The sequence below is a fragment of the Lacerta agilis genome, chromosome 6 (assembly GCF_009819535.1).
Source record: "Lacerta agilis isolate rLacAgi1 chromosome 6, rLacAgi1.pri, whole genome shotgun sequence".
Lineage (NCBI taxonomy): Eukaryota > Metazoa > Chordata > Lepidosauria > Squamata > Lacertidae > Lacerta > Lacerta agilis.
Window position 1 is genome coordinate 53,476,979 of NC_046317.1, and position 11,593 is coordinate 53,488,571.

An 11,593-nucleotide genomic window follows, 5' to 3' on the forward strand; every position below is an offset into this window, starting at 1 on the left:
TTGCTCACATTTGCTTCACAGCTGTGACCACGAGAAGCCCTCTTATTCCTCCGACACTCTTGAGAATAAGGGCCTTTCTGGATGGTTGTTTAAAAAGAGGATGCTATTCTTCAGTGAGATATTTATGCTAGACCTACTCTAGCAGTGGCAGTGTGGTGTCCCAGCTTCCATGCAATAAAGGGAAGGGCAGTCTTGTTGCAGAGGTTAGCTATGCTTATGCTTGCAAACAAGGTACGGTAGATGTGCTCTTTGTTTTCAAGATGAGGGAAACACGCACAATTGAAAGGATGGTGCTGAAAAAAGAAATGAGGTATACTGAAAATGGAACTGGCTAGCAGGTGCTCCTCGGTTTTTCTAAAACATATACTTAAAAAGCTGTCCGCGTGTAATCATCACCATCATCAATAAAACAGCCATTTTTAAAATGTACAGAATGGTGTGGGATTGGGAGGAAAAGATACAATGGAGAACTTTTGTTTGTTTTACAGCATTAGCTGTCCATCTATAGAATTCTTTAAAAGAGATGTAGAAATAAGATAACAGGCCTAAACAATTTTCAACTGCAGGGTATCACTTCTTTTTGGTATCGTAAAAAGGAGATGAGATGGCAAGCTGTAAGCACATGATTTATGAAAAACCAAAAACCTAGTATATGCACTGCAATACGCATTCATGAGCTTAGGAGATCCCCATGGTAAAGGCAGGTACTCTCCTTTTTCCAGGGAACCCTCCTGTACTCAAGGCTGGAAGCCAGCTGTGCTGATGGCACGAGGGGCACTGATCCAAGGCAGCAGGCTAGGTTGCCAGGCTGCAAGATGGGGATCACATTTATCTCTTTCGCAAATCCACAGCTGTGAAAAGAAAGCCATGAAAATTGAAGATATTGAGTGTAGTATTTAACTAAGTTGGCCAATTTAACTTAATGAACATGACTGTGTTAGGACTACAGATTTCACTAGGTCTGCTCTGAGTGCAACTTAGTTAACTACCACCATAAAGCAGTACATCTAATTCCCTAAAGTATGAGTCAAGGAACCAGAAAATGGAGCAAAAGAACCCCACACCTTAGCATTCTCTTCTTCTAGTTTTGGTGGCAAATATTCCTTGTTTGTTTATTGGCTGTATGCATGTTCTCCAAACATTTACTGAATATCTTAGGCATCCACATTTGATGTACAAATATTTGCAAGGTTTGACAGTTCTCTGTTGGCTGATGTGATCAGCATTTGATAGCATCTTTTTTTTACTAATAATTTTTATTAGTTTTCATTTATAACAATCCAATAAAAGCCACATTAATACAACACCAAATTATAATACAATTGAGTGTGTGTAGAAACCAGCCTCCAGCACAAATATAAGATTTACATGCATTGCTTTGCCCACTTTTGCCTCTGGCCTTGGATGCCACTGGCACGTGACCCCCCAGAAGGTGGGTCAGAAGAGAATGTGGCTTTTGAGCTGAAGAAGGTTCTCTACCCCCTGGTATACAGGATTGCAGAGGCGTAGCTGGGGAGAGGGCATTGTGCACTGGGTGCCACATCGTGGGGGGCAGCGCTTACCATGGGGCCTGCAGCGTGCTCAAGCCATGCATCCCTCCTGGGTGTGATGTGGTGGCTCGGGTGCCTGCAGGCTCCACACTGACTGAAACAGCAATATGGGGCTTGCGTCTGCCCACCGCCTCCCCCTCAGCCACTCTACAGCTGAAGGGGAGGCAGCAGGTGGACTCCTAGGAGGCTCCACAGCACGCCCTGCCCCGTCGCGCCCCACTCCATTGGGCAGCTTGCCCCACCCCTAGGGTGCGCACGCTGCTCTGGGTACCTTAGCAGCTAGCTATGCCACTGCAGGATTGCTCTGCCTGACCATAAAAAGTTGTGCACCAAATAAGCTATGTACAACTAGCCATTAAAACACACACACACACACACACACACACACACACACACACACACTTCACTTTTGCATCTAAAGGTACTCTAGTGAGGGAAATCCAGTGCTGGAGAAAAGGATAGCAAGACTAAGTTAATGTCCAATATGTATGTGTCATGGTCCTATTTTCAATAGTTTCTTCTTGTCTTCTAACAGGCAACTGTCTAGACCATGAAGGGGCTTGCCAGACTGATTTTCCCGCTCATTCTTGTGCTGATTTGTGAGGTGAATGGACAGAGGCGCAAGCCTGGAAGAAAGCGTGCTACTCCTCCACCCTCTGAACCAGTTGAACCTACAGAATTGCCTCCGCCTCTGCCACCTGGACCTCCCTCAGTTTTCCCAGACTGCCCTAGAGAATGTTTCTGCCCTCCAGATTTCCCTTCAGCCATTTACTGTGATAGCCGCAACCTGAGAAAAGTGCCCATCTTCCCACCCAGGGCCCATTATATCTACCTGCAGAATAACTTCATTGATGAGCTTCCTGAGGAGTCCTTCAAGAATGCCACAGAGCTGAGATGGATTAATCTGGATAACAACCGCATCGCGAAGGTGAACAAGAAGGTGCTGGATAAGTTGGAAAGCCTTATGTTCCTGTACATGGAGAAGAATCATCTTAGGGAAGTACCCAACAATTTGCCTCCCAATCTGGAACAACTTCGGCTGAGCAGGAACCGGATCTCTAAGATCCCTGCTGGTGTATTCAACAACTTGAATCACCTCATCCTCTTAGACCTTCATCACAATGAGCTGAATGATGGAAACTTCAACAAAAATACTTTCAAGGGGCTCAAGAACCTCATGCAGCTCAACTTAGCTCACAACAGGCTACACAAGATGCCACCTTCGGTTCCCAATGCAATCCACCAGCTCTTCCTAGACGAGAATCAAATCGAAGACATCCCCAACAACTACTTCAAAGATTTCCCCAACTTGGCTTTCATTAGGCTTAACTACAATAAGCTCTCCGACAAAGGACTGCCCAAGAATTCCTTCAATCTCACTAACTTGCTGGTGTTGCACTTGGCATACAACAACCTCACCAACATCCCCTACATCAACTCCAGGCTGGAGCACCTCTACTTGAATAACAATTCCATTGAAAGTGAGTCAGTAGAGATCTGCAGTTGGCTAGGCCTACAGGAGAACATGTGGCAGAAACAAGCCACCTAAGAATGGTCATCAAGGCCAATCCAAGACATTTTGCTTCCTGAGGTGAAGCAGCAAATGGTGACCAAGTCAAGATATATAGTGCCCATACTTTTCATCTGAGGCAGAAAATCTAGCCAATGCTTTTGGGCTATACACTTTCGGGCAAAGCCCATGTCATTTCATAGGACAGGTGTCATCCCACAGAGTGCGCAAGCACAGTCATGGGAATAACAAAGCCCTTACTACCCCCAGATGTTTGTGCTGCTGGAGCTCCCACCACCTGCTGCCTTGATTGGAAACATCTGCAGGAGAGCAGGAATGCAGAATCCTTTCCAGAAATTCTTAGCAAGCAAAGGAAACAATAAGCCATGACACAAGTGGCCCAAGTGCTATTCCCCCCCCCCCGCACTTTGCTTTAAACTTTTGGCACTCTGGAAGAGCAGTGGGTTAGGCCAATAAAGCCAGCTTATACAATGGGCTCCAAAGAGAGAAAATGTAGTTAAATTCTGAGTAACTTTATTCACATCTGGCAGCTCAAGGCAAAAACATTTCATTTGAACCAGGCTAGCTCATTGATGCAACATTTATGACTCCCGTGCTCAACAGAACACAGGCAGGATCTAAGACTAATGATTCTTGTGTTAAAATTACAAGTTTTTGTTTTAAATTCATAACTTAGATTCACACGCCTTGGAGTCTCTAGTCTAAGGTTATCCTAAGGTCAAACTTTACATCTTTTATTAGCAAGTACAAAGGCTAGAGACCTACTTTTAGAAGCAGGGAAATATGGAGCTCAGATTTATTTGGGGCGTCTTCTTAACCCCACAGCATTCAGGTTGACACTTAGCTTGGATTTCACCTAGAATAATGCAACAGGACTTGCCCCATTTCAGGGGGCACTCCCAAACTTCTCAACCCCTTGGGGAGTTTTGTCAGGATTAAGACCTAAAGGATTTAAAAATTTCTTTTGAACAGATAAGCTTGTGTTTCACAGCATCAGTTGTTCCATCTGTGCAGTAAGGATAAAAGCACTTTTGCACAGCAGGGATGTGATACTTGTGGGTGCAGATATTTTACTAAATGGTAATGGGGTCTCATTAGTGCTTCAGTTTGAGGGTACTAATTACTTCATTAGTTACTTTCAGTTAGAGATGCACTCCAGAAAAAGACATCACCACCCTTGCCCTTTGCTCTGCCTAGGTTGCTTTGTTGCAAGAAGCTACATGAGGGAAAATATAATACTGTATAAGGAGCATCAACCTTTTGGGGACTGTGTAGGTGGTATTCAACTAAGTTTACTCAGAGTAGAACCACAGGAATTAATGACAGGAACTAAATTTAAATGGGCCCACTGTGACTAAAATGTTTGACTACCACCCAGTGGGTACATTTTGAACTTTAAGGAAGGGCCATGGGTGCCAGTCACAAAATGGCTGCCGTCAGAATGTGGCATAACAAGAAATGGCTGCCACTCCTCAAAGAGCAGAAAAAGAGACAAGGCCACAAAATTGTGCCCTCCTATTTTATTTTATTTTAAACAGAATTTATTAGCATTTTCGTAATATAACACAAACCCAACCCCACACCTACAAATACAAAAACAAATACAAATACACATAATGTCAGGATTCTTCTTCTTATTTGTATATCTTACAAAAAAAAAAAATTCTACTTCTGAATCTTGACGTTTGACTTCCCCCGCCTTTTCACCTTCGGTTTTAAATCAATATACTATTTCCTTAACAACTTTTCTCTATAAAAAAATTTAACTTTACTTAAAAATAACACAATTATCTTAATCTTTTTATTATAACCTAAATCTTAACCATATATTCTTATAACTAAACTTATTTCTTCTATCCTTTATCATGATGCTTTTGACTTAAGATTCAATATCTCCTTACTTATTTAAAATAAACTTATAATTGACAGACTTCACACTCCGATTTCGGATACCATGACAGACCATTTGGATTATACATTTAATACTTCAACCCACTCCCCCTCTGTCCATTGTCTTTTTCTGTCTTTCACCAAAACCGGATCTCCAATTATCTTCTTCTGAGTGTCCACAGATCCAGGCATTCACAACAAACCTAGCATCGAGCTTCAGGGTGTTCATCACTTCCTTTCTGGGCTCCTCCGTACCTTTGTACCATACTTCTTCTTCTTGTAGAAATCTTAATTCCATGTCCCTTGCCCCCGAGCTGCCACCTCGGAGTCTGGATATTATAAATTTTCCCGTTCCAGGGCTGCCACCCCCAGAAATCGGTTCCTTTTCCCGGAGTTGCCCAGCCATTTCGAACCATCCTTCAAGCACCCCTCCCAGCTCTTTGCCAAGGTTTGATTCCATTGTATAAAACTTTTGAAAAGCCTCCTCTGTGGAAAGTGAGTCCTTTTTATTTATAATTCCACTCAAAACTTGCAGTTTCCGATTAAGCAGTTCCAGCTTCAAGACAGTGAGCATTTCCTCATCCTTTAAACCAGAGTTCAATACCAGTGCACACACAAAGTCCAGCATTTTAGAAGGGAGGGTGAGTGTCAGATTTCAGTTCCTGTCTCTTCCTTCCTTTGTTTCAATTTTTTCCCACGACAGTCCAAGTCGTCGCCATTTCTCCGAAGCCGGAGTATAAAGACCAAAGCTTCAAATGGAGATATTTTTTCCCCAGTTAACCCCCGAAGGGAAATCTCAGCAGTCTCAGTTTTCAAATTCCAGATACTTTCTATCGATTGTTGTAGCAGCAGTCACTTAAACGGTTAATTTCTTTCACCTCCCGAAGGGAGAGAGGCGGGCTGCCTTTCTTCTTTCCCCCAGATCGTTCCAAGAATACAAAGAGTCAATCAAATACTCACAGCCACTGGGTTCTTATCAGCTCGTTAAAGACAGGTAGAACTTAGACGCTCATCACAGGCTTTGTCGCCGCATTTACATCCCGGTTGGGGCATGTCCCCTATAGCCCGGCTCCGTCGTCCCTTCACCCCCACTCCCCCTTTACAGGGGGAGCGGGGGAAGGGTTCGGAGCCACAACGGGCACAGCCGGGGAGCCCAGGGTGCGGGACGCTCTTCCCGCACCCCAACCGGAGCCCCGCTTTGCGGTAGCAGGGCTCCTAACCCCCGGGATGGACTGGGTGCTTCGCAGCCGAAGCAGCCCACGACCACCCGCAATGGCGTCGCCGCCGGAAGTCCTATTTTAGCCTATTTTAGCCACTAGCATGCTCACCCCCAGAGAGAAGCACTTTGCACCTCTCCTCTGCTCAAATTGGGTAGGAAGGTGGGTGTCCAAGCATGACAGATAATGAAATGTTGGCATGTTTAATTGGCAATGTAAGGTGGTTTTCTGATCTCTAAATCCCATGCCATTGACACAGAGGAGGAAAGAAGCATATGTAAACATAATTTTACCAACCGCCACTACCACTACTCCAGGTTGGCTTTGCCTAAACATTATACAAAAGAGTATTAGACTTTACTCAGTACTTCCACCAGTGGTGTGTGCCTTTGGATAACTGATCAGACTTCAGGGAAGTAATATAAGGAGGGTGGGGGCAGAGCCAATCAGGGCTAAGGGTGAATGATGTTGTAACCTAAATACTGTAATGTCTGCTAAGCAACAGATAAATTAACACCTAAAAACTGAGCCTTTTAAGAAAGGGTGTAGTAGTTGGCTACTTGCTAACCAGCCTTCTGAGTACTAGGGATTCCTCTAGAGCATTTACAGCAGGTATGGCAACACTTTGGCTCTCCAGATATTGCTAGAATACAATTTCCATTAGTCTTGACCGCCACACTGGCTGAGGCTGATGGAGTCTGGGAACATTTGGAGGAGCATAGGTTAGTGATCCCTGAATTACAGAATACTTAAGGTTCTTTGAAGAATAGATCAAAGGAAGAGGTTGGATGTTTTCCTGCTTAAATAATGGCCTACTTTGTTGGTTAGGTTTTTTTAAAAAAACAAAAAACAAAAAACACAAATGTTTTCCCCCCTTTAAATAATGTTAGCCAGTATTTATAAGTCACAACCAGCAAAGGCCCAGTTAACTTGTTTATTTTATCTTCATAACATCCCCAGCGAGAGCCATTTGAATAGTTTCATTTTGCAATAATAATACGGATGAGAGTCTTCATTAGCCTGAGGCCATCTAGTGTTATGTTTGAGCAGGTCTTTGGAACCTAGAAGTGGAACAACGCTGTTCTGTTGATACAATGCTGCTGCTGTTTATCATCACCATCTCAGTGGCACTGAATGTCTCTTACCAACACTAACTTGAAGGGTATTCAAGACCCCCTGTAGAAATAGATGTCTGTGTTGTTGGTATGATAGGACTCAGATGGCAGAGGTGCATAGGAGGGCAGTAGGGGCCTCAGAGCAGAGTTCCAGGTCTTCCTAAGCCTCTTCCTTCTCTCTCTCCCCTCCACACACACTTTTTGCCCAGAATCAGAGCTGCTCAATGGCAAATGCAGACTGATTCCAAGGCTTAACCTGCAGAGAGACCCAGTGGCCAATTTGTCTTCCATATGGGAAACTGAGTGCAAGTTTCTCAGTTCGTTTCAAAAAGAGCAAAACTTATATTGCTTACCTAAATGCATCCCATCACTTTAGCAATCAATAGTTATACATGAATGAAGTCACATATCTGTACCAAGCATTTAGTTACATCTTTACATCGGATCTGCTTTAAGATTGGAATGTACAGATTGCAATATTCTGTACTAGTCTGAATACTATAGGGATGGCATGGATATCCAATATGCTAAACACCAAGCTGTGTTACATTACTTTACTCCCTTTTCTAAGCAGCCTTGGAATGTGACATTCACCCTTTTCTAACATTTTACATCTATGTGCATTTAAAGCTATGTTCACTTCATTGTTGCCAACCTCTTTTGAAAGATGTCTGTATCATTTATAAACTAGATTATACAGGCCGATGAAATGAGGGGGTGGGGTTGATATGGGACTTGAGAAATGAGCTGGGAAAGCCCTTGTTCAAAGCAGACAAGGAGGATTTCTCCAGGTATTTCACAATGATGAATGGAAACATGAGGCCAAAAGGGACCACTGAAGTCTAATAACCTTTGATTTTGAATTGACGATTGGTGGAAGCCCAGAGGGTGAAAAGAGAAATGCAGAATCAATTATCTTGACTGTCCTAACTTACTGTTGTGCTTTCTTTTCTCTGCTTAGAAATCAACGGGACCCAGATTTGCCCCAATTCTATGGTCGCTTTCCATGATCCGTCCTCAGATTTCGAAAACATGCCCCGTCTTCGCTATCTGCGCCTGGATGGCAACCACCTGAAGCCACCGATCCCCTTGGACCTGATGATGTGCTTCCGACTCTTGCAATCTGTCGTGTTCTAAGCCACGCAGCAATCGCCACTCCTCTGGGACTTTGGCTTTGCACAGTGACTTGATTTCAGTCTATGTTAGACATGGGGAATATATGTTATTACCATCCCTACCCTGACTTTGCTGCCCCAGTGCCTTCTCTTTACTGCTCCATTCTGCTGCTGCTGCCGCAACCTCCTTCTGTTGCAGGAAACTCTGCAGATCTTGTTTTACACAGCATCTTACGGAGTCTCCTAGGAGAGTTCCACAGATTCCTCTTTGATATGTGTATTATCCACAGAAGAGCTAGAAGTTACAGTAATACTGGCTTCTTAAATACCAACCCCTTAATTTGTCTCAAAATTAGAGAAGGGAACACACCCAGATGCAGCATTTGTGCTGTCTGTACTCTTGCTGTCTAACACTTCGGATTGAGTCATTTGCACCCACCCACCCCTAGCCAACAACATCAAGCTCATAAAAGAAATTGGATTTGTTATTATTATCAAGACCAAAAAGAAGAAGAGGAGGAAGCAATTTCATTTAAATAGGTAAAATTTCAAAGTGCCATTTGTCTAATAAGGATGCTGGATCAAAGGAAAGGAATATTCAAATTTATTTATAGATGACAGGCACTCATAAATGCCATGGTAATAGGAACACCATACTGTGGCATGTGCTAATCAATAGATAAAAGTGCATAGCAGATTGTATTCTGTGGAGCCATGTGAAGTGCACTGTGGGTACAATGAAGAGTGACAGAGAACAGATATCCCCCCTGTTTATGCTCTTATGGGATGATACGGGTGATGGTAGCAACGTACTGCCAGTATGTACCTGAGTTGCCAAACATAATGTAATGGTACTTTAACAGCACCATTTAAAAATGAGAATAATTGCTTGATTAATTACTCATTCTCTTCCCCACAGTATAATTCCACTTCAGTTCGCTACTGTGACACAAGTGCAGTGCTAGAGAGAAATTGCCAAAGGATAGAACGGTGTACCTGGAAAGGACAATCCCATTGCCATGATGATTAGAAGGATATGGCCATACCTTCTGGGCCGTGTGTATATGTTTGTATGTGGGAGTCCTTTTGCATAAGAGGCTGCTTATCCGAATGCTCTGTTGCCTCACTAACTTTCACACAATTTCCCTTTGCAATGTCTATACAGGACAGATGTCACAAAGGGAATTGTGCCTCCCCATCCTTCAGGCAATGTCCCCTTGAAGTTCGCAAGCATAATGCTGCTTTCCCTTTCAGTAAAATTACTCAAAGAGGAGGAGCAACAGCATGCCAAAATACAGTTGAGAGAAGCCATGGGAAACTGAGCTGGCAGGGACTAGTCTCTTGGACTAGGAACAATAAACATATATTGTTATGTTAGAAACAACTAACAGATATCAATAGAGTCCCATATAGATGCGTAGATAACCCCCCATAGTGTGTGTGGGGGGGGTGCAGCTGGGTACCAGTGGTGAACTTTAGGCTCTCAAATTCCAGCGGCACCCTGTGAGATGCTAAAATTTGGTGCCCCCACCTCTTGCACTTTGTTATACAGTGTTATTGTGGTGCCCTCTACAGTGCAGTGCCCAGTGGGGCCAAACCAGTCATACTATCCTAAAATAGCTAATGCCTTGCTTGTGGGTAGGGACAGACAGACCCATTAAAGCCCAGTCTGTCCTAGTTCCAGAGGGGACAAAGTCCACCCCATTCCATTTCTGGGTAGATTTTTAATTGGAAACCTGTAAGAAAAAATCAACCTGAAAACACACACTTAAAAAAAGAGAAGTACTCGTGACATGATTTGAGGGTTGTGTGCTGCCTCCATTACTCTCCCCAGGTCTCCTTAAAAACTTCTAAAAACAGGGTATCAAGTTGTCACAGCCTGAATGGCTTGCATGCTGGGCATCTTGCCACTACGTGTCATGAATGCACATAGATCAAGCCCCCCTGGGAGTGACAGGACAATACCATCTCATTATTTTCGGGAGGAATTCTGTGGAAAAAGCATGGCCTCCCCCAGTCCTTTTTTTCTGCTGTGCTGCAGTCTCTTTATCTTAGCTTGTCATCTGAACTGGGACTCATGGCTAAGCGCTCTCCTCACTAACCACAAGCTGTAGCCAAAGCCTGTTACCCACCCTACTTTCTGGAGTAAGAACTGAGACTGAGAAACAGGGGCAACACAAGGGTTTAAATTTAAGCTGCCCATATGCAATATTCCACTCACCAGGCGCTACCAATAAGGTGAAAAGTTAGGTGCCGGCCTCTTTATACTCATGCAGCCTAGGGCAGCTTCTGGCTTAATAGCCTCCTGAGTTCAAAGATAGGCTTTTAAATGTGATTTTGCAAGCACTTCCCATATGACATTGGTTTTCAGCCAGTGTGCACACTGGGGTGCCTTGAATGATGGTCAAGGGTACAACAGGCAGCACTAGCCTCTGTCCCTCTTTCTTCCCCTCCCTCCTCTGATGCCCTCTCTCATCTCTGCCTCCCAAAGGCTTGCACAGCTGTTTATTGCAGTAGCCCTGTCTACAAGCTCACCAGACGAATGGTGCCTCTGGGAGGCACCTCTCTTTGGGGCTGTGGGGGGTGGGTGGCAGTGGCTGCCCAGAGGACTCCCAAGTAGAGGGGAGAGGAGGCTGAGGGAACAAAGGAGGGTGTTCACAAAAGGGTGAAAGGTTGCCAGCTCTGCAGGCAAGGGGTGACTTAGCTGGGCTCCTGAGCCCCACAGGGGTGCCACATAAAGAATTTATTTGGTCAAGGGAGCCGTGGACTCAATAACGTTGAAAACCTCTGCCACATGGAAACATTCAGGGGCACCAACTATAGGTGGTGGAAGGGGCTTTGGCCCCCTCAATATTTGTGTGCAGGGGGCCAAGTCCCCCAATAAATATTGAAGGGGCCACCATCCCTCACTGATGATGGGAGGGTGTTTGCGTGCTGGGCAGGGGCAACACAGGCAGAGGGGAAAGATCACTGTCTGTGCTTCCCATATGCCCCTGCTGCTGGGAGACCACTGCCACACTAGTTGGGGGTGGGATGCATCATGTGACACCAGGCCCCCTCAATGTCAGCACCCCTGGAAACATTGCATGAGGATTAGACATCTATGTGACTTTCCCAGAGCTGTGTCCACAAACACAACTTTACTTGAAAACCCTAGGATTCTGTTCAGAGATCC

General features: G+C 44.4%; 1 protein-coding gene across 1 annotated transcript in view; it reads left to right on the forward strand.

The window, feature by feature from the left end:
• The window catches only part of PRELP (proline and arginine rich end leucine rich repeat protein), a 31,465-nt gene extending 20,687 nt beyond the window's left edge, over positions 1–10,778 (forward strand). Inside the window, exons 2-3 of the mRNA XM_033152723.1 lie at positions 2,086–3,031; positions 8,265–10,778. Coding sequence (XP_033008614.1) covers positions 2,101–3,031; positions 8,265–8,440 — 1,107 coding nt within the window. The 5' untranslated portion in view covers positions 2,086–2,100 and the 3' untranslated portion in view covers positions 8,441–10,778. The remainder of the gene's footprint in view (positions 1–2,085; positions 3,032–8,264) is intronic.
• Positions 10,779–11,593: the final 815 nt, after the last annotated feature.